This window comes from Phaseolus vulgaris, chromosome 7 (genome assembly GCF_000499845.2).
Source record: "Phaseolus vulgaris cultivar G19833 chromosome 7, P. vulgaris v2.0, whole genome shotgun sequence".
NCBI classification, from domain to species: domain Eukaryota; kingdom Viridiplantae; phylum Streptophyta; class Magnoliopsida; order Fabales; family Fabaceae; genus Phaseolus; species Phaseolus vulgaris.
This window is the reverse complement of record NC_023753.2, coordinates 27,417,630-27,442,302: the sequence shown is the minus strand read 5'-3', so window position 1 is coordinate 27,442,302 and position 24,673 is coordinate 27,417,630. Positions and strand designations below refer to the sequence as shown.

General features: G+C 34.7%; 1 protein-coding gene across 2 annotated transcripts; it reads left to right on the top strand.

The window, feature by feature from the left end:
* The first annotated feature begins 4,369 nt into the window (after positions 1–4,369).
* On the top strand, positions 4,370–24,673 carry LOC137829573 (two-component response regulator-like APRR7). Of its 2 annotated transcripts, none has more exons than XM_068636401.1 (9): positions 4,370–4,729; positions 4,824–5,695; positions 13,614–13,775; positions 13,878–14,011; positions 14,238–14,393; positions 19,099–19,279; positions 20,227–20,572; positions 20,660–21,467; positions 24,330–24,673. In XM_068636401.1, exons 2-9 carry the CDS (start codon positions 5,359–5,361, stop codon positions 24,438–24,440), a joined length of 2,235 nt encoding a protein of 744 aa, XP_068492502.1. In that variant the 5' UTR covers positions 4,370–4,729; positions 4,824–5,358; the 3' UTR covers positions 24,441–24,673. The 2 variants fall into 2 exon arrangements, with proteins under 2 accessions (XP_068492502.1, XP_068492503.1); XM_068636402.1 differs by having other exon boundaries at positions 4,393–4,729; positions 20,239–20,572.

Here is a 24,673-nt window from a genome sequence, read left to right as displayed (position 1 = left end):
AAAAATTATACTTAATTTTAAATTAACATTTTTATTTATTTAAAAAATAGTTTTTTTTTATAAATTTATGGTATTTATTTACTCTATAATGGTGATATTCTTAAAATTTGAGCATAAAATATGAACTTTATTAATGATTTTGGAGGTTAGATACCTTAGACATAATATTATTATTATTATTATTATTATTATTATTATTATTATGCATTTTCTTATCTCTGTGTATATATTTTTCTCAAATAAACTTTATTTTGAATGACATCTCTATTTAAGAAGCTATAAAACTTTGTCTAGTTGATTCTATTATTATTTCTTGAATAATATTTGTCTATAACAAATATTCAATTGATAAAAATACATTTATATGCCATTTTTTTTAACTGCTTACAACCTCGACAACAGAGACATTTGTGTTTTGTTTTCTCTAAATTTCTTTTAATGCAAATTAAATTTTTATAATTAGTGTTTTAATAAATTAAATAATTGTATAAGTTAATTATTAAAATAATTTTTAAAAAATTATTAAAATTAATAAATAGTGTCAACTTAATATAATTTTAGTTAAAATTTAATTACACTAATATAATTTTAATTCAAATAAATATATTAACGTTGTATCACTTTGTCATAATTCTTTTATGTAATAATTTTTTAAAACAGGTATGTCTTGTCAACTTAGTAATACTTCAATATAATAAAATCTCGAATAATAATAAAACCGTATTAATGTCACATAATTTCATTTAAATTTTAATTACATTAAATTTGTATCACTCTACTCTGACTACTTAACATAATAATACTTTAAAATTTTAACTATGTTGATAATTAACTTATCAAATTACTCTATTTTAGTAAAAAAATATTTTCAACTATATTTTTTTAATACCAACTGTTCCTTCGCCTTTTTTTGTCTGTTTCTTTTCTTTATTATATATATTTTCTGAGTCTGGTTTGATTAGTGGTGTGCAAATAATTCGTATTATTTAACTATATATAGTGCATAGTGACAGTGAGGTTTTCTTAATTATTTATTAGTTTAATTTGACCGGGACCATCCAACTTGTAATACTTTTTGTCCTTTCATTATTTAGCTATCTTATATAGATAAGGTTAGGTGGTAAAGTCTGACGGGTCCGGACCCTTAAGAAAAGGGATGCGGTTCGTCCCTTTTGGTTTGTCTCACATAATTAGCAGTAAGTAAGTGAAAGTTAAGTGTAGTTAAGTGTAGGGTGAATGCGAGTTGGTTCGTATAACCTGTATAATTTTAAAACGTGAAATTTTTTTTTTATGTTCATGTCTCATATTTCATATTTCAAAATTTTTAATAACATCTTACTCGTTTTTGAAATAATATTATGAGACCATTTAACTGATGTATCTAAATAAAAAAAAATTAAAACTTTTATTTAAAAATCTTATAATAAAAATTGTATTAATAAGATCCATTATTTTCCTCTTAAGATCTGCTTGATACAGAAAAATAGAATAAAGCAAATAAAAAATAAAGTTTATTTTATCAACAAATAAAAATAAAATAAAAAATAATATGTAAATTTTAAAAGAAATAGAAAAGAATTAAGAAAAGAGATAAATAAAAATACTAGGTTAAATGTGCTTTTAGTTTCTTAAATTTAAGATAAACTTATATTTTATCTTAAAAATAAAATTTATTAATCAAATGCTTATAAACCCCAAATTCTATATCCTAAATAATAATAATAAAAAAGTGATAATAAAAGAATAATATTAGTAACCATTATAAAATATAAACAGAATAATTTTTAAATTTGATTACAAGAGACGTTTGAAATAAATTTTATATGACAGTCTACAAAGTCATTTAAGTGGATTCTTCAATAATAAATATATTTAATTTATGAATTCAATTAAAACAATTTAAATAATCATATAAATTCTATTACTATCTTAATATTTCTATTTTAAAAATTATCTATATAATTAATTTTCATAAAAAAGTTAAAAATCATTTTTATTAATAATAATATTTTTTAAAAAAACATATTCACATCTGTAATTTAAATTAATGTCAAATAAAATAAGAACTTATATTTCATAAAAAAAATCATCAAAAATATAATAATAAATTAGATAAACAACTTAAAAAGAGATAATTAATTTAGTAATATAATTATTAAATTTCAAATAAAATTCACATCTAAAATTACAACTTATTAACATAAATAACTATTTAAATAATTTAAACAAATTAAATTTCAAAAACCCTAAACATCCAAACAGAATATAAAGAAAACAGAAAAAAAAAAAAAAAAACTGAAGAAGAGCAAAACAAGATGACAGTTCAATTGGAAGGAAGAATAGCACAACAAGAACACAATGCAAGTGTGAGGAATGAGAAGTTGTGTATGAAAGCAATACACGTTTGATTAAAAAAAGAATACAAAAATCATGCATCACAAAAATTCAAAAATATGAAAAAAATATGAACATAACCGATTATCTTTTTCCTTAAAAAGAGCACATAATTGATTATCCAAAAATTTAAGAGGCATGATCGAATTTGGTTGTAATTATAAATCGAAGATAATTGGAGCATAATCGATTAAGTTTAGATTTACACAGAGCTCATAATCGATTATGCTCCTAGAAAAAATTTAGATAATCGATTATATCACGAACATAATCGGTTATCCACTATTTTTAACAACATAATTGATTATGTTGTGCATTGTTTTTCAATGATAATCGATTAGGCACGAAACTGAACTCACTAAATACTAACATGAGATCAAAGATGCACTACCAAACTCATTCTCGTACTACTATGCTTACTCACGAACCTCTTCAAGTCCCCTAAACCAATGCAAAAGTCTGTAAGGGCACTTTGAATTTGTTTAAGTGGTTTCTTAACTTCACAAAACCATGTTATATACGTGAATGAGCACTTATGACCTATCTACTCTCTCACCAATTCATTCATGGCATTGAATTCACATTCAAATTTGGTCAAACAGATTATCTGAACCAAAGTTAGGAATCTTTTCTCATGCGTTTGTCATTGTTTTCATTGTGCATAACAGTGTTGCATTGTTGTTGTGGTCGCCTGTGCATGCCATGCAAGGGTCGTGTAATGGCAGGGTTGTGTAAGATAAAGTATAAAGTGCGAAGAAAAGCAAGAGGTAGCATGGTCTTTGTTCATTTCCTACGTAACTTTTCATTTACCCTCCTTTCTTTTCTCTTCAGCGGTGAGAGGAACACTGTCACCCACATCTTTCCCTTCACCCGCAACCTCAACCTCAACACTCCATTGAAACAAACGGGGTGACACCCTCTCATCCGTTTTCAGCTAGAGTGTCACTCCACAAAAGCAAACACAACCTAACATACTCCAATTCAAACATCCTCAATTTTTTTCACACTTTCTTCTCAAATCTTCACACTTCCACTCCCCCCACTCTCAACTTTCTACTTCCCCACACCCTCAACTTTCCACTCCCCAATTAAACAAAGCATTAAGTTTGTATTGAAGGAAAAAAAAAAGAGAATTGAAATTTTCATTTTTTTGATTTTATACTCCTCCAATCTAAACAAAATTAAGAGTACATTTACTCCTTTTCCACTAGTAGAAATAATCCATAAAGTCCAATAAAAAACAAAAATGAAGAATTATTTGTTTCAAAGTTTGAACTATAAAAAAAGTACTTTAAACCCAGAAGATTAAATTTGATAAATGATTTGTTAAATTTTATATTTTTCTGAATAAGGAGTATTTTTTTTTATAAATTACTAAATTTAATATTAATACCAATTGTCTGTTGATATAAATGATAAGTAAAAGTCTTATTTTAAATTATATCAACGGAAAATATATGGTTTGGAGAGAAATATAGTTTTTTCTAAAAATTTAGTTATAAAACAAAATTAAGAAATATTCCATTAATATATTATGAATATTTTGTTTCATGTTGATAATTATACGAACCAATGACGATAACGACTTGAAATCTCTTTATGCAATAATCAAGCACAACTATAGAATACGAAAGATGTCATCACAATTAATGACAATCTAAATTAGAAATTATTTAGTTCATAATATTATAAATATGAAATATCTAATCACTTTATTAATATTTTTTATCATTTAACTTTATTAATCATCATTAATAAGGTTATTATCGTCATTTCATATTGACTCAAACTCCGTGAAGTCGTGACTTTGGAAAAAAAGCCAGAATCATGTGAAGCGAGATTACGACACGTGTCCTTCTTAAAATCTTGAAGATCTTCTCCATCGCGTCGTTCGTCCTCGAGCACCCGGCTTTTGATTTGATCCACGTCAGCAGAGTTGCGTCCGAAAACATGCGGACTTGGAAATATCTTCGACACGTGGCAATTCTCGAACATTCCACACCTCCACTTCGTCCACGTCATCAACCGCGGTCATCGCGCTTCCAACCCACCCAATATCTTTCTTTTCCTTCTCTTCTAAACTTAACGTCGGCGTTATCTGCTTCTCCACCGTGCTTTCAGATTGGTCAATCTCCTTTTATCTCCACAACAGAACACGACCCAGCTTCAAGATTTTTTCTCCTTTTTTCTATCAATTTTTTTTCTGAAAATTTCTTTATCCTAATTTCGCTTTAAGGTTTAACAGCGGTTTAGTTTTATCGTTGTTATTATTATGACGTAATTCCAATCTTTTCGCAATGACTCCATAATGGCGATTAATGAAGTTTCACACCTGGTAATCCTGTTTTTTTTTTTTTTTTAAGTTTTTGATTTGGAATGATGATATATTCATCTTCTTTCTATTTTCAAATCTATTTGTTTTTTTACAGTGTCAGCGATTTAGCACGAAGAATACGATGCGTCGTTTCTGGTTCTGGATGTTCATATTTGAGCAAGGATCTTGTGTGTGTGTACGGTTACTGCTCTGACGTTTTGGATTTTCAGTAAGTCAAATCTCGGAAGGCCTCAGTAGGTTCTTCAGCTTAGTTAGGGTTTGGAAGATACTTGCGAAGAAAAATTGAATTACTTCATGCAGGGGTTAGTGTTTGCTGTAGATCCATTGTTAGTTTTGAATAAGTTTGTATGTTGGATTTGAAGTGAATGGTTTTAGAGAGTGTTTGTAAGCTATTACAGGGTGAGAATTACTGTAGAAAGGGTTTTGTTTGAGAGCGCTGTGGATATCTGGTCAAGGCATTTGTTAGTCTTGTATTCGTTGTATAGATTTTTTTTTTCTTTTTTCTTTTCAACTGCATTTCTAGTGATTTGCAGTTGCATTTGGGTTGGGGTTCCTGGAGATTGTTGAATGTGTGCTGTTTTTCTTTGGATGAGGACGAGTTATAATCACTGTGAATTTGGGCATTCTGGATGAGAAGGGTTGTCCAGATGAGTGTCGATGGCGACAGCAAAGAGCTGAAAGAACTGAGTCAGCGCTTACGAGATGCGAAGAAGATTGCTGGTGGGGAACATGAGTTATGCGAGGGTGATGAAGTGAAATGTAATGGAGTAAATGAAGAAGTTAAGGTTGGACAGGGGGGGACTGTGGAGTCCTCCTCTACTCAGCAGCATATTCCACAGCCTCAAGGGGCAATAGTATGTTGGGAGAGATTTTTGCATATTAGATCCCTTAAAGTCTTGCTTGTGGAGAATGATGACTGTACTCGTCATGTTGTCACTGCACTGCTTCGCAACTGTAGTTATGAAGGTTAGTTATCTGTTTATAATTGATTTCCTTAATTATATGGTTAGGTCTGAACACTGACCTTTTAACAAGTGCTGTCTGCATTGTATAATTTTATGTTGCTTATCTCCTTTTGTATGTTTATTAGCTATACATACAGTGCATGCTCAAAATGGTAGGTGTATTTATTACCTTTGTCCCGCTGATATGATGATTGTTCATGCGTGTAAATGTTTGACTTTTAATAATATCTGCAAATTGCTAAATTACCCACTCAAAATTTATACTGCACATGGATGTTGTATCTTGTCGAATAGTTTTTCTGGAGATGCTTGGCCGTGATTTGTTTTCTACATCAATCCGCATCCAACTTTTGTATTTTTGAATGAGTTACTTTTCAAATACTAGTACTATGATAGAAATCAAATATGCACGGGAAGCTAAGAACATAAGGAAGCTTAATCACACCTTTACTTCTTATGATAAAAGTGATATGGCAAGAAATTTGAATCAATGATTCTAAAAAGTATGCAAAAACAAGACATGAATAAGAACATACCAATTAATTAAAAACATTTAGGAATGAGAATTAAAAAACATATAACCAAATGAATAGAAGAAGTTGGCTTAACAACACAAGAACAAGATAGAGACAAGATCCTTAAAAAAATAAATTAAAAGAAGAAAAGGTGGAGAGGACTTAAGAGATGGAAGAAGCAAATGTTCACTTGTGATTGAAGAAGCATATCTATCTTCAAAATAAGCTCCAAGGAAGAATCACTACTTGACTCCTAGAAGTTCAAATAAGACTCCAAAGTAAGATCACTCTCACAAGTGTCTTGAAACTCAAATTTTCATAAATGTCTAAAGTGAAGCACAAGGATATGAGATGGCTATATAAAGGTGTGCCCTCTGATAATGCTAATCCCCAATTACATTGAAATGCTTCTTAATGAAATGTAAATCCTAATAACTCAAGCACATGGTTGAAAATCATAGAGGAAATGAGAGGGAAGTTTGAATTTTAAGAATTCAAATCTCCTTTGTAATATTTCTCTGGCCGAAAATGATAGGTGCCTTCCTTGCTATGCACTTGCTTTTCTTGCTCCTTGAAGGTCATGCTTTCCTTGCCCATCTTTGCTTCCCAATGATTGAGTTTCAGCTAGCTTCAATTGGGTTTGAATTGCTCTCCCTTACCTTGCTTGTTTGGAAGCTACAAAGTGGTCTTCATTTGGGCTTGATAGAAGCTCAACTATTATCTATTCTATATTTACTATTTGCTCCTATTTTACAAGAAATAAAACCTAAGAATTACATTTCCTAGAAATACAAAATAAAAAAGGATTCTTTTGTTGAGCAAGATTGCTTGTCATGCTTTTAATATTTTTTTTTGGAAATGATGTGTTCTTGCTTATTTTTTTCTATCTCACTCATTCACTCATCACACTATCTTCAACTTTGCAATATATCTTTTGGAGATTCTAAAATTATTTGTGAGTTCAAGCTTGGGGGGAGGGGTTTAGAATTGTGAAAAGGAGGTAACAATTTGAGTTTCGTTTGTATAATAGCCCAAAATTAATTGGTTGTCTAAAATGCATTTCTAAGCCTTAGAGTACTATTTTTGTGAGGAAATAATTAAATCAATGACTCAAAAAATGACATTCAGGTTGAATTTGATAGGCATTATGGCCCCATAACTTTAGAGTCTTAAATGTTCTTCTTTATCCACTAAAGTTTAAAATATAGTCATTTAGAGTTAATTGGTTTTCTTAACTATGTGTCTAAGCTTCCAAGTGTCGGTGGTGTGGAGGAAATCATTAAATCAACCTAGACAAACTATTTTAAACACTTTATGGCTTCAAAGTTATTGTTTTTCTTCTTACTTTAATCGAAGTGATCTTAATTAGATTAAGCTTGCAAATAAAGTTGTTGATTTTGAAAGAGTTTGTGAACATAACAACAAATATGTAGGTTATGCTAGTTATGGTACTTGAGCCCCACATTGGAAGCATGGGATTAGGGTATGGGGTTTGTAAGAATTTGTCTCTCCAATTTGTAGAGGATTAGATTTCATTGTTTATGTTGAAAATTAGGGTAAAATAATATGCATTGATTAAGATTTGTAGGGAAGTAGAATCTCGTTAAGAGGAAACAAAATATCCTCTCATTTTTAGTATTTATATCTATTGTAATAACATTTATATGTAATAAGTATTTGCAGTGTACTTAGTCACATGGTTTTGGTTCAAAGGGCCTTTGTTTCCTCCCCTTTAAGATGCTCTCCAAATTCTAGTTGAGACACCTGCCCCCCTCAATTGGGGGAAACTAATATGTGACTAAATATTTGTGGGTGGTTCGATAGTGAGTGACATGATAGACTCTCCTTTTGATAGGATAGGCTCTTATAGCAGTTGTTGGACAATTATGAGAGGATTAAACAATGGGGAGATCTTCACCAATGAGTAACGAGTCAATAACACAAGAGAACTTGATACTACCTTCGATCCAAAATCTTAGGGCTACACAATGTGGGTCTTTCTCATTTATGTGTTACTGAACTTGCCCATTTCTATACAATGAGACTTCAACTCATACTTGAACTCCAACAATTTATCCTCAAGTCTCAGTCCCTACCACATCGATGCACTTCCTCTCGGTGAGAGCATTTCTTAAACGGAAGGAAAAGAATAATAAAAGTGTTGCATAATTAGGAGAATTATGTTATAATTAAGTGCAAATTCCATTTTATATTTATTAGGACAGATTTGTTAGTGATTTGATTTGATTTGATTTGTACAGCTTTAAACACTCATTATTTCTGGCTTTCATTGCCTATTATTTCTTTCTTTAATTAGGTAGTAAAACAGTCTATAAATAGAGACTGTAATCACATTTGTAAGATATCTCAGAAATATATTTCATCTATTTCTTTCCACTTGGTATCAGAGCTCCTGATCTAGGAGACTAGGAGACTCTGCTTTCGCAATTTTTTTTTTTTAGCCTTCATTGCTGTAATCATTTTCCTTGACAACCTTCATTGCTATAATCATTTTCCTTGACAGCCTTCATGGCTGCAATTTTTTTTTTTTTTTGGACAGCCTTCATTGCTGCAACTTTCTATTTTCCTTATCCTTTCTCCATTGACCACCACCACCACCTTGCACCATTGACCGCCATTGACCACCGCCGACCACCACCACCGACCACCACTGCCGTCGCTCGTCGGAAACTGCACCGCTCGCCGGAACTGCCACTGCTCGCCGGAAACCGCCACCGAAAAATTTTTCCGGCGGATTTTTTTTTTTTTGTGTGAACAGGATCAAATTTTGCCAATCTGAAAAACTCAGTTGGTTTTGAACTTTCATGGACTCCCTTAGTAAGCCATCTAGCTATTGTTCCTTTACTATGAGTGGTAAGAGTTTTAGTTTTTTATCCTTTAATGCTTCTAGTACTGAAAATATCTGGATTATAGACTCTGGTGCTACTGATCATATGACACCTCATTCCTCTTCTTTTTCATCCTACACTACTTTATCCGGTAAGCCATATATTACTGTTGCTAATGGTTCCACTACCCCCATTAATGGTCGTGGTAACATTCACCTTCAACCTTCATTTCCTTTAAAAAATGTGCTTCATGTTCCCAAACTATCCAATAACCTCTTGTCTATTCAAAAGATTACCCAAGATTTAAATTGTGCAGTGGTATTTTTCCCTTCCCATTGTGTTTTTCAGGATCTTGCCACGGGGAAGACTATTGGAATTGCTAAAGAGCAGGGTGAGTTATATTATTTACAGCATGAAGAAAGTAAAAAGGGTGCTAGACTACAGACACACACTTCTAATCTTCAGCAAGGTCGTGAATCTTGGTCATCCTCCATTTAGTACCCTAAAGTCCTTATTTCCTGTTTTATTTACAAAAGTGTCTGCTGAATCATTTCATTGTGATGTTTGTCAGTTTGCTAAACACCATCGGACAACTTTTCCTCCCAATGGTTATAAAAGTTCTAAACCTTTTGATCTTATTCATTCAGATGTATGCACCTATTCCTAATATCTCGGGTGCAAAATGGTTTGTTTCATTTATTGATGATTGTACTCGGGTTACTTGGATATTCCTCATGAAAGATAAGTCTGAAGTTTTTCACTTGTTTGTAAAGTTTTACAGAATGATTCAAACACAATTTGAAAGTGCAATTAAGAGATTGCGTTCTGATAATGGAAGAGAATATGTGAACCAAAACCTTTCCAAGTTCCTTGAGAAAAATGGAGTTGTTCATGAATTAACCTGTGTGGACACTCCTCAACAAAATGGGGTTGCTGAAAGGAAAAATCATCATCTCCTTGAGGTTACTCGAGCTTTACTTTTCCAAACATCTGTTCCTAGATCTTACTGGGGGGAAGCAGTCCTGACTGCCACTTATTTGATTAATAGATTACCCTCTCGTGTTCTAGAGGGTGTTACTCCTATTCAGGTTATGACCACATTTTATCCTTCTATTCCCATGTTGAATAGTCTTCAGAATCGTGTCTTTGGTTGTCCTGCTTTTGTCCATGTTCATAGTCCTTATCGGGGTAAGTTAGATCCTCGTGCCATCAAATGTGTCTTCATCGGTTATGCCCCCAACAAAAAGGGGTACAAATGTTATCATCCTCAAAGTCGTAAAGTTTATATTTTCAAAGATGTCACCTTCCATGAAACAGAGTTTTTCTTTCCTAGTTCTCAGCTTCAGGGGGAGAGTATTCAAGAAGCTGAGGACCTTGAGTTGCCACCTTTTCCTTTGTTGCAGGATTTCGTTCTTAGGGAGGATGACAAAGACCCTGCACCAACATCATTACTAGAGAAGAATAATCAAGACAAATATTTTGGAAAACAATATCAGCGAAGGCAACAAGAACCCGTCCTGGTCGAACAACAACTTCAATTGTCTGAACCGGAGGTAAGAACTCATACTAGTGAGACTCTTGAGGACACCTTAAATACTGCTTTTGAACCTAACCTAAATGATTTACCTATTGCCTTGAGAAAAGAAAAAAGATCTTGTGCCAAATATCCTATATCCCAATTTGTGTCTACAGAAAAACTTTCTATGCAGCACCAGAGTTTTCTTTCAGCTATTGATTCTATTAAAATCCCTACATCGGTACAAGAAGCCTTAAAAGATGAGAACTGGATTCGAGCCATGAATGAAGAAATGAGCGCGTTAGAAAGGAATGAGACTTGGGAGATTGTAGAGAGACCAAAAGATAAGAAAGCAGTGGGTTGTAGGTGGATATACACAGTTAAGTATAAGTCTGATGGCACACTGGATCGGTATAAAGCAAGGTTGGTTGCAAAAGGGTACACTCAAACCTATGGGATCGATTATGAGGAGACTTTTGCTCCAGTGGCAAAAATGAATACCGTCAGGATTATTCTCTCCCTGACAGCACACTTTGGTTGGGCAATGCATCAATTTGATGTTAAAAATGCCTTCTTGCATGGAAGCTTGGAGGAAGAAGTATACATGGAGATTCCACCTGGTTATGGTATTGTTAATGAAGGGAATAAGGCGTGCAGACTTAAGAAGGCCCTATATGGTCTTAAACAATCACCTCGTGCTTGGTTTGGAAGGTTTACTCAAGCTATGGTATCTTTGGGGTACCGACAAAGCCAAGGTGACCATACTCTGTTTATAAAACATTCTCAGAATGGTAAACTCACTCTACTTTTGGTCTATGTAGATGATATGATTATTACAGGTGATGATGAGATTGAAAAACAAAATTTGAGGGAGAGACTAGCTGCTCAATTTGAAATGAAGGATCTTGAGAAGCTGAAGTACTTCCTTGGGATAGAGGTTGCTTACTCGAGACAGGGTATCTTTATTTCTCAAAGGAAATACATCCTTGATCTTCTCAAAGAGATTGGTAAGTTGGGTTGTAAGCCCACTGGAGTGCCAATAGAGCAAAATCATAGGATTGGGAATGATGAGGAAAACCCAAAAGTGGAGAAGACACAATATCAAAGACTTGTGGGAAAACTCATTTATCTTTCACACACTAGGCCAGATATAGCCTATGCAGTCAGTGTGGTTAGTCAATTTATGCATGATCCAAGAGAAAGACACTTGCAAGCAGTGGATAAAATTATTCAGTACTTAAAAGCCTCTCCAGGAAAAGGATTGCTATTCAAAAAGGGGGAAAACTTATCGATGAAAGTATATACTGATGCTGACTATGCAAGATCGATTGTTGATAGGAGATCCACCACAGGCTACTGCATGTTCTTGGGTGGAAATCTGGTGACATGGAGAAGCAAGAAGCAAAATGTAGTTGCAAGATCAAGTGCAGAGGCAGAATTTAGAGCCATGGCTCAAGGGGTGTGTGAACTCTTATGGATGAAGATCATACTTGATGACCTAAAAATAAAATATGAAGCTCCTATGGGTTTGGCATGTGATAATAAGTCCGCTATCAGTATTGCACACAATCCGGTTCAACATGATCGAACAAAGCACGTAGAGATAGACCGACACTTTATTAAAGAGAAGTTGGATGATGGTCTTATAGCCACTGAGTACATCCCGTCAAGACTCCAATTGGCAGATATGTTTACTAAGGGACTTCCCACAAAACAATTCGAAGAACTTACTTGCAAGTTGGGAATGATAGATATACATTCACCAACTTGAGGGGGAGTGTTGCATAATCAGGAGAATTAAGTGCAGATTCCATTTTATATTTATTAGGACAAATTTGTTAGTGATTTGATTTTATTTGATTTGTACAGCTTTAAACACTCATTATTTCTGGCTTTCATTGCCTATTATTTCTTTCTTTAATTAGGTAGTAAAACAGTCTATAAATAGAGACTGTAATCACATTTGTAAGATATCTCAGAAATATATTTCATCTATTTCTTTCCACTAAATGAAAAGGAAGAAGAAAGAAATAATTATAAATGATTAAGAAAAAACGAAATCTGCACATAAACTCACTAATGAATCTATGTTATCAGAGAGAGAGAATCAATCGCCAGACAAAGTGGGTTGTTAGATGGAGGCGGTTATTGGAGAATAGCAGTCTTGGTAAGGAGATGAAAGGATGTAGATACCATGTTCATGAAGAATGAAAAGTGTTTCACACTAATACTTGTTCATCTGTGTTCACTATTAAGCTATGTAATATAGAAAATTAAAATAGAAGACCCAAAATACTCTCACAAACGCCCATTAAATGAGGGTATTTGGACTTTTCATCTATTTGTACTTTACAACATATGAGTTGCCTAGGGTTTGGTATTTGCACTCTGAGACTTGCATTGCAACACTTTGATTTGCATGTCTGCTACAAGCACAATATGAAAATGCACCACAACACAACTATTGCCACTGCTTGTGTAAACCTATAACAATTGCGGCCGTGACAATCACGTTTGACTATGTAGATTTCAGTTTGGTTGATGTCTTCTTTTTTGAGACAAATCCTTATCTTGAGTCTATCCCTTTTGCTTTTGACACGTGGTCTTTTGTCACGCATAGAATTAATCCATTATATATCTATGGTCCTGAAACGTGATTCACTGATTTCTAATCCTGTGAGTTAGTGGGCTTACTTGTGATTTTGACATTCTGTATGGAAATGGGAGAAAATGTTATTCATGGAAAAGTAGAAACAGCTACAGGGAAAGAGTTGGGTGCCCCTAAATATGGAGGTGCTCTATACTCTTAGAATATAGGCCAAGCAAGCTGTAAAGCCGGTCTGATTTTTGTTCTGTAAGAGTTTCGTTTCTATTGTTATGTTTAATTATTGTAAAGCAGTCTCTTATCTATCAATTGATTGTGAATATATCTAATAATTTTTTTTTTGGTCGGCATATCTAATAATTTTTTATATAATTCTACGTGACAAGTTTAATATGGTTACATGAGAGCTTAATTTGTGTTTGTTTCATTTCCAGTTATTGATGCAGCAAACGGATTGCAAGCTTGGAAGATATTGGATGATTTAACCAATCATATTGATCTCATTTTAACTGAAGTGGCAATGCCTGGCTTATCAGGCATTGGTCTTCTATACAAGATTATGGGCCACAAAACTCGGAAAAATATTCCAGTAGTTAGTAAGTTTTTCCAAGTGCTTATATATGTTTGGTTTGAATTATTTCTTTTTCTCATCATAAGAGCTACTTTTTTCTATGGCTTCTAATGAGATTGGTCTGCAGTGATGTCGTCTCTTGATTCTATGGGTTTAGTCTTTAAGTGTTTGTCAAAGGGTGCCGTTGACTTTCTAGTTAAACCCATACGGAAGAATGAGCTCAAAAACCTGTGGCAGCACGTTTGGAGAAGATGCCACAGTGTAAGCTGATTTCGAGTTTTCTTTCCTGACGTTATGTATTATTTCCTTTTCTTTTCTGCCAATAATATGTATGAGGATATAAGCAGTCTGTTGCCTTTGCTAAATCTATGGGCTCAAAATACTATAACAGGATTAATGGCAGATTTGATACTTTATTTCATGCTTAAAATTGTCTATTTTATATGATGTGGGCCATCGTTTACTTTGTCAATTATGACCATTGCAGTCTAGTGGGAGTGGCAGTGAAAGTGGAACGCAAACGCAGAAGTCTGTGAAATCAAAGAGTCTTGGGAAGTCTGATAATTTTGGGAGCAATGATGATGATAATGGAAGTGGAGGCCTGAACAATGGGGATGGAAGTGACAATGGTAGTGGCACTCAGGTATAACTTCTGTAGTTTTTGAAATTCACGCATGCATGGATTAAACAAACCTTAAGGGTAAAAATGGATTAAACAAACCTTAAGGGTAAAGTTAGGTTTCACGGATGTCATTTATTTTTTTTGTCAATTCATACTTGTTAAAATATGGGTGCAAACATTGCACATTTACTGGACAATAAATATAGATGGATTGAATAATAAATATAAATTTGTTTGTTGGAAATCCCTAAAATTAAGGGATTGAGATTAGGAGTTTATTTGGTAGATTTGCTCCTGATTAATAGTCTATATATTTGGAGATTCATTTACTTTATTTAAGGAGATTTATTTCCTTTTATTAGGATTTCATTTTCCCTTTAAGTACCAATGTATTGTTTTTTTATATCAAGAAAAGTAGTTCCATAATTATTGCTTATTTCCTACGAATTTTATCATATGATATTAGAGCTAGATATTTTCTTGGAGCCCTGGTCTTTGACCACTTACGACCTTTGTTGCCATTTTATCTTCAAGAGAGTGCGACCTTATTTGCTGCAATTTCATCGTACAACTTTTATTGGTGTTTTCTTTTTGTTAACTTACCCATTAGACATACATCTCCATGATGTCTAATCCAAATCAACACAAGAAGATTCCAGTAAGATTGGTGAACTCCAAAGCAATAGAGATTCATATAGATTAAATGGGAAAAACTTTCTCAAATGGTCCCAACTTGTTCAGACTTATCTGAATGGAAAGGGGTGCCTTTCTCATATCCTTGAAAAGGGTCTAAATAAGGAGAATCAAACGTTTCCTTCATGAAAAAGATTCCATGATCATATCCTAGTTGTGGGATTCCATGGAGGCCAACATTAGGGACATATGTATGTTTCTTAATACAACGAAGGATATATGGGATTTCATCAATCCCCATCTTTGTGTGTTTTTCAGGAGTAGGACTCGGGGAGGAGGACTGGACTTGCGAAGGAAAGAAATGGACTCTACTACCTAGAACCGTCTCGAGAGTCTGTAGTTGACCAACCCATGTCTCATCCATCATTTTTTGTTTTAAAAATAATGTTTCCATATTTATTTGATATCTCAACTGCATTGTGAGGCCTTTGAATTAACTAAACACACTCACGTATTCTTTCCCATTAGCAATAATAGAAGTTCACAACCTTCTAGTTAATCCATAGTGATGTATGGGGACCCTCTACTATACCTAATATCTTTGGGGTGCATTTGTTTGTAATCTATATTGATGGTTGCACTAGAGTTACTTTTGCTCTATTTCCTTAAACAAAAGCCTGAATTGTCATTCCCATCTTTCATTCAATGATTCAAAATCAATTTGGGGTCAACATAGAAAGATTTAGGTCTGACAATGCTGGGGATTATTTCAACCAAACTGTGTTTACTTATTTTCAATCCAAAAGGATTATTCATGAATCTTCATGTGTATAATCCCTGACAGAATGGAGTGGCAAAGAGGAAAAATAGGCACTTGCATCACCTGAGCACTTCTCTTTTAAGGGAAAGTTCCAAAAAGTTATTGGGGGAGAAGCTGTCCTTACTGCTGCATATATGATAAATAGACTTCCCTCAGACATACTAAAGAACAAAAGTCCTCTTAAAAACCTAAAATTTTTTTCCCCTCATTTTAAGATCTCAAATGGCCTCATTCCTAGAATATTTGGGTTCATAACTTTTGTACATATCCACAACCAAAATAGAGACAAACTTGATCCCCGAGTTGTTAGATGTGTCTGTCTTGGTTATTCAACAACTCAAAAAGTGTTATAGTCCTTTGGCTCTCAAGAAGTTCCTTCAGAAGATTGTGATGACCATCTTGAACCCTTTGTTCTGTCATATGCAGCAACTGAAGCCTCAAAAAATGAACTTATAGCTGAGCAAAGTAATTATGGGATAGAATTAGAAACTAGAATTAGAAACTAAAACTGATAATATCATTGATCCTGTTGAACTGCAACTAGAAAATTCTGGAACAGTTAGAGATTCAGCCCCAAGAGTTAGTGCCTATAGTTTTCCAAGATTCAACAATGCATACACAAGAAGAAGTACATTCCAGACATGTGGAATCCAATATTTGAACCTAAAACAATAGACAGGGTTGAACAAGAAAATGAGAACACTCTCGACTCTCCAAATGACCTTGATATGCCAATAGCCATTAGAAAAGGTGTTAGAAACTGCACAAAACAAGCTCTCTATCCTTTTACCAAATTATGTTTCTCTGGATAGATTATCGGCTAACCACAAAAGGTTCATTGTGAGTTTGAATTCTATTTTTGTCCCTAACGTCGTTACTAAAGTCATGCTAAAGAAAGAATGGAGAGATGCCGTGAAAGTGAACATGGATGCATTGGAAAAGAATGTTGTTGATTGCAAATGGATATTCACAATAAAATATAAGGCTGATGGGTTTATTGAAAGATAGAAAGCAAGGTTGGTAGCCATGGGATACACTCAAGCTTATGGAATAGACTACTAGGAGACTTTTGCTCCAGTTGCTAAAATGAATATTGTAAGGAGTCTTTTGTACTTAGCTACTCACTTTGATTGAAAACTTCTATAATATGATGTTAAAAATGTCTTTCTCCATGGAGACCCATAAGAAGAAGTCTACATATATTCCACCTCGGTTTGAAGGAGACTGAAAAAGTAAAGTGTGGAGATTGTGAAAGACTCTTTATGGATTGAAAAAGCCTCCTAGAGCTTGGTTTGGAAGATTCACAAAAGCTAAGGGATTTGACTACTGTTGGAGATCTCACATCGACTAGAGATTATGATATTTCATTGTATATATCAAAGGAAAGAAAAGAATAGGGTAAATCCCTTGTGTATATTGAACACATAGGGTTATGTTTATATAGGAAAAGAAACATATGGGCTAAGCCCATTACATAAATATGAGATATCTAACAATATCTATAATATCTCATAATATCAAATAATATCTAATTATATCTAATAATATCTAACACTCCCCTCAAGCTGGTGCATATAGATCATATGTACCCAGTTTGTTACAAATGTAATCAATCCTAGGCCCTCATAAGGATTTAGTAAAAATATTTGCTAATTGATTATTTGAATTAACAAACTCAGTCTTGATATCTCCCGATATAATCTTTTCTCGAATGAAATGACAATCAATCTCAATATGTTTTGTCCTTTCATGAAAAACTGGATTTGAGCTAATATGAAGAGGAGCCTGATTATCACATATAAGTGTCATTTGAGTAACCTCTCCAAATTGCAATTCTTTAAGTAATTGTTTAAGCCAAATAAGCTCACAAGTAGCCGAGGCCATAGCTCTATATTCTGCTTCTGCACTAGATCTTGCCACAACACTTTGTTTCTTGCTCTTCCAAGAGATCAAGTTATCACCGATGGAGACACAATAACCAGAAGTTGATCTTCTATCAGATGGAGATCCTGCCCAATCAACATCTGAATAACAAATGACTTTAGTATGGTTATTATGACCATATAACAAACCTTTTCCAGGAGAGCCTTTAATGTACTTCACTATACGAATAACTGCATTCCAATGATCTTCACATGGAGAATTAAGAAATTGACTCACCACACTGACTGTAAAGGAAATATCAGGACGAGTAACAGTGAGATAATTCAATTTTCCAACTAATCTCCTGTACTTCTCAGGATCTGAAAGAGGCTCCCCCTGATTGGGTAGAAGCTTGACATTGGGATCCATGGGAGTATCAACAGATTTCGAATTCATCAACCCAATTTTCTCCAAAATATCTAATGCGTATTTTCTTTGAGAGATAACAATACCTGTATTGGATTGGGCTACCTCAATCCCCAAGAAATATCTGAGTTTGCCAAGATCTTTGGTCTGAAAGTGTTGACAAAGGTGTTGTTTTACTTGTAAGATGCCATGGTGATCACTGCCTGTAAGAACAATGTCATCAACATATACTACAAGATAGATACACTCAACACTCGAGTGACGATAAAAAACTGAATGATCTCCTTCACTGCGAGTCAGGGGGAGGGAGAACCCACTTCCTGATCTTGAGAAATAGAGAAGATTGGTTGGAAAATGAATTATCTAATAGTTACTCGTCCTGACATTTTCCTTTGCAGCCCGTATGGTAAACTACTATCTAAATTCTCCATGTACGAAACATTGGAATGCAGTTATTCACATTCTGCAGTATATTAAAGATGCCCCTAGAAAAGGTAGCTATGAATTTTGTTACAGGATTGGAGAATATAAGGAAAGAGGTGTGAGTGCAAGAGTAGGAAGACGTTATGTAACTTGTAGAGAGGAAGGAAACCTCTGACATAGGAGTTGTATTTCTGGAGGAATTGTGCTCTCGTTGAGTACACTTTCTGATAATTGAATAATAACCCTAATGTTTGCATTTCTCTTATTATTTATGTCATTCTGCTTGTGGTGTTCTATCAGACTTGCATGAAATGCTGTTTTCACTTGTTAGTTTGTGAAAAAGTAAAGGGATAGAAACCTTCATAATTTAACTCGTCATTCATTAACACACATCATCAAATTCAAATATTTTAGTGAATTAAACAGATACACAACAAACACCACAGGAAATTGTCAGCTTACTGGTTAGGACTAACTAGGCTGTATTGTCAAATGGAGATCATATTCTAATTCCTGTAACCAAAAGCTACTTGACAAGTTCTTTGTTTTCTCCTTATGCAGAGCTCATGGACCAAACGTGCTGTAGAAGTTGATAGTCCTAAACCTGTCTCTCAGTGGGATCAAATAGCTGAGTGCCCCGACAGTACCTGTGCTCAAGTTGTTCACTCCAATGCTGAAATCAATGGGAACCGGGTGGTTCTCCTAGGTGCAAAGGAGTCTCCAGAACAGAAGGAACAACCTGGTAAGGCCAAAGAACCTTGATCTTCATGCCATTGCATTAACTCTTTCTCACTTAAAGTCTACCAAATTGTATGTGTTTGGCATTAATGGCAATTTTATGGTGTGTGGTTGAATGAATGTTTTCATGGCGTTAATTGTATCTCCAATCTTGCTGAGGGATTTGTAGAAGAACGATTTCTTCCATAGGATTGGATTTAATATTCTCTTCCTTGTTTTCATTATGTTGCTTGCTTTTGTGTATGCCTTAAGGTACTTTTTTGGTAGCACATGATTCTTTAGAAGATAGGTTAAATTCCCTGTTGGTGTCATTCATTTAGGAACCAGGAACCAGTCTCTACGAAAAAAACTCAAGTTTTAGACCCTATATTATGGGTACACCATTGTCTTTTTCTAATAAGGGCATACATACCCTTGTTAGTACAGGTTGGTCCTTGCTATTAGGGGTTTATATGACCTTGTCAGTACATATTGGTTCTTGCTAACAAGGGCATCTATGGACTAAAGCTTAAGAAATACAGTAACAAAAAGGATCAACGTGTACTACTAAGGGTGTATAGGTTGGTTTTGTTGCTTATTGCATTTCATACCTACTGATCTCATTCCATTAATATGTGTAACCTCCCCCCTAAGTGCTGGTGTCGAGCTGTCCATATATGCATTCATGTACTTGTTGCAGATTATATATGTGCATGTACATTTATTTGGGATGATTTATTTTATTTTATTATTTTCCCTAGACAATGTCAAAGAGATGGTGAGAGTTGACTCCCTAAGTGTGGGTGGCCAGCTGTTCATATATGCATTCATGTTCCTATTGCTCATGCTTGTATATGCGTGCACCTTTATTTTGGGATGATTTATCATATTTAATTCTTTTCCCCGGAAGAGATGAAAGTTGACTCAATAGAGATATTGACTTGATGGTCAACTATATCAATGGGGTTCCAGTCAAAACTGCAGGTTCTAAACATAGCAATGTACCTGATGCCGGCCCCTCTAAACCACTGGACCTTAATTGTGAAAATCAATCTACCAAGCTAAGGTGCAAAGGCTTATCGTTGTCTGATGCCATTACTAGCACTTCTGATTCTCAGATGCATAGTGGAGAATTTGAAGCCTTAAATAAAAGGCCGAAGTCCTCAGATATTGAAAATAAAGGTAATAATAATGATGAAGAATTGCCATCACTAGGCCACCTTTGTTTAAAGAGGCTTAGAGGAGTTAAAGATGCCGGTGTTACAATTCAGGATGACAGGAGTGTCTTAAGACGTTCTGATCAGTCTGCTTTCTCAAGGTATAGTGATACCATGTTACTGTTTTTTATTGTTCTGAATTAATTTTAAGATGGATAACTGTTTAACTGTTACAACTCTTGCTACAGGTACAATGCAGCCTCTAACACTAAGATATCTCCCACTGGATGTGTTGGAAGCAATTCTCCCTATAATAATAGCTTAGAAGTTACAAAGAAAGATTCATCTCGTGATATTCAATCTCATTCTAGCGGCAATCCTCCTAACCAAAATTCGAATGGTGCTAGCAATAACATTGATATGGGTTCCACTACTAATAATGCTTATGCTAAATCTGCAGTTATAAGTGAGTCAGCAGTGGCTTCAACCAAATGTTTGTACCAAACATCCACTTTCCAGCCTATAAAAAACAACCTTGTCTGTAACTCTCAACAAGTTATCTTACATAACCCTGAAGATAAAGCAGCAACAAGGCTGGCACTACCTAAAGTAGACAGACATCAAGATTCTGCAGCTCCGGACTTCCATCTCCATCATGAAAACCATAACTGTACTGCTGACATGCACCAGCTGCCACCTGATCATGATGCTGAATCTGCAAAGAAAACGGCTATTGCTGCTACTCCACATTGTGTGTCATCAAGTGTGGTTGAAGTGCTAGTTGAAGGTAATGTTGGAAACCTCAGTATCAATAGAAGTGTTTCAGGAAGCAATAATGGAAGCAATGGACAAAATGGGAGCAGCACAGCAGTTAATGCTGGAGGAACAAACATGGAAAGTAACAATGGACTTCCTGGGAATAGTGGCAGTGGCGATGCTAGTGGAAGTGGAAGTGCCAACAAAGTAGATCAGAACAAGACTTCTCAAAGGGAAGCAGCCTTAACTAAATTTCGCCAAAAGAGAAAAGAAAGAAACGAGCGGTGCTTTCATGAAAAGGTAACAGTCCATAGAGCACATAAATGATTAATATATATTACTATGATATTGTAGGAATGGAAATTATTTATTGTAGACTGTATATACTTCCTTCACCCAGTGGTTGACCTTTGTAAACACAGAATTCCCAGGAAAATTGCAACAAAAGAAATTGAATATAACAATGGGAGAATTTCTAAAACCCCTCTTGCCTAACTATTTCTCACCATCCCACCCACCCCTCAAATATATCCAACCTTCTGGTGATGATACCATTGTATTTCTATCTCTATTCTCCCCATCCAGCAGTCCTGGCTGTAAACAATATTCTCGTACTTTTCTCTGCTTTCACGTGTAAAGACAGTTGGTCCCTTCAATTCAAACGGCAGTCATGTGCTGAATAACTAGCAAGATGTGGTCATGAGTGAACAGGTAGGAGCAATCATAAATTGGGGTAAAAATGTGCTGCATCAACTGTGATGTGACCCAACGACCTTTGGAGGAGTGGTAGGGCGTTGCAACGCTCTAAAATGGGTATGGAGGTGACTTGCTAACTTGGACATGAATTTGTTCTTTTGAGCAGTACTGAGATTCGATTCCACAATCATTTCAGCTCAATTTGCAGGTGTGAGCTCGGAAACAGAGTTTACGAATTAACACCATTGTTTAATAACCTTGCCCTAAACATTTGCAGTTTTCTTCTTGGCTAAGGCTAAAGTTACCTCAACTGATGATGTTAGAGGTCTTTTCCCATTCTGAAGCCATGAAATTTCTTGCATCACATCTTCATCACCTTGATCTTCTTGCACCCCCTCAAATACAAGTCTTTTTTCTCCTTTTTTCTGCAGATAGGATGCCTTCAATTGTAATTTAACATCCTCCTGTGTTTTCCTAAAAGCATTCACATCTCCTCCCACTTTGATGTGTTGATTGGGGCTCTTGTAATTCCTCTACTAGATGCTTTTCCACAAAAAGCACATGTCACTCCTCCTATTGCTTTTCTCCTTTAAAATGTTCCACTGCAATTCTTTGTCAATATTTTCACTAGTAGGCTTGAACATTGCAGTTGAAGATGCCATTGATGCGGTAGCAGTTGAGTTTGCTATTTTTTTATGTTGAGTCTCTTTAGTATCAGTGTTTTGATAGGGAGGAAGATGCCACGGTTGTTTTGCTGGATAAAATACAAAAAATAACACAAACTCAAGAAAAAAAGAAGATATAATTGCTCCCAAAAACAAGAAAAAGAAACACAGACAAAGGAAAAAACAAAAACAGGATAGGGTGGTTATTTTGATAGAGGCTGGCTCTTCTCATCATCTAGGTGTTTGTTTTTACTTAGTGGCTATTCCATATTTTGTAAGGAGTTTACTTCTATCTGGAGTCATTCACTATGTGTTGATTTTTCTAATTCCATTATATATTGTTATTTTCTTCTGATTAGTGGCACATGCTTCTACCTGCTTAGTTATCAACTTTTGTCTCAAAACAACTTCATAGGAAATGATTGAAACTGAAAAAAATGAACCTATGACCATTGATCTAGTTAGAGGAAGGCAATGTAGAATTTAGTGAGGGTTTAGACATGTATACTTTGGACCGTATTGAGTTCTAGATTGACCTTGGGTCCTCCTTCAGACATCACTATAGCAAAAATAGGTCTGAAAGAATGAATATGCCTAAGGTTTGATGATGGATACCACTGATTGCCACAAACAGGACAGCAACCTACAAAAGCGTGGACAGCTAAGGACAATTCTTAAAGGGGTCAATTATATCAAGATCTGACTCTGGCAAGTCAGCATCTGATATTCATGTGCCCGAGAAGCTCAGAAAAGTACACACAGACAGGTCCGGTTATGATCTATGGGATGTAGCCAGTTCGAGGGATGTGATGTGAAGTGTGGTCACTGACCTGAAAAGGGCTACTTCCGGTGGTATAGTCAGCTGCAGTTGAGGTGGTTGAGTTGCCAAATAGACAGGTCAAAGTGCTGTGAATATGATGATTGTGATGAAGACAACCTAGGGGTGGTCGTGGTGTAGGTGGCTAGGGTTTTGGTGTGAATGCAGACTCCATAGATTTTTAGGCAACAATTGATCTCGATATATGCAGAAAGGCAGTAATGGCTAACCTGGGTTTCTTAAGCAATAAATCTGCCCCAGATTATAAAAGATACGAAACAAGAAATAAGAAAACAGATCACGTGCTTTTTTCCCCTTCCCTTACGAATTGGTCAACCAATAAAGGCATCACTCTGGTGCTACTCGAGTTTTTTTGTAGTGACTATTTTTTGGTCTTTTATTAATAAGCACTTTATATTCGAAAAGGTTCGTAAAACTCAAGTGTCTTGTAGGAAGTCAGTTACCGTGTTTGGAGTCATTTAAATAGTTAGGAATATACCAATTAGTTTTACGGTTTTTATATTTTTACTGAGCTACACCTGTATTTCACAGTATTATGCAATCTCTTTTCCTACTTAGCGACACATGGTTTGATATTGGATTTTCTTATGTTTTGTTGCTCTGTTAAATATAAAACTTTCCATGAATATTCACATTAACCGCTATCTATTCGTGTTCTTCTAATTTCATTTCTTGTTTACTCTAGGAATAACAAACATGTACTTTTATTCAATTTATTTCTTATTTCAAAGATTCATACATGAAATGAAGGCAAGGATTTTGTATGAAACAAAGTGAAAATAAGATAATTTCTGTAACTACCAGTGAAAAAAATATGAAAAAGAAACGAATACTTTTTAAAATCCGAGCTCCCTGATCTTTTAGAAGAGCTATTTATATTTCAAACCCGTTAGAGTAAGGATTTTCTAGTATTTGCATGATATATTTGTCCTGTGAGGCTAACTCAACATGGTTTTAATTTAGGTTCGATATCAGAGCAGAAAGAAATTAGCCGAACAACGACCTCGATTTCGTGGACAGTTTGCTAGACAGTCGTCTAACGAAAAGACAAGTGAGGCAACGACAGAGAGGTGATTCTGATTCAGAGCATTCGCCACAATGGCATAATGATGGGGATATGCGAGGAAAAGTCGATGAGTCTTCATGTAGAATTTGGGGATTGTTCTGTGTTGTGTTCATGTATAATGACTATAGTTATTCCAACTCATTTGAAACCTGAATTAATTTATGTGGTGAGAGAGATTCTCATGCTGATTGATGCCAGGATAACTTATAGCCAGTATGTAATTTCCAATTACTTTTTCGTT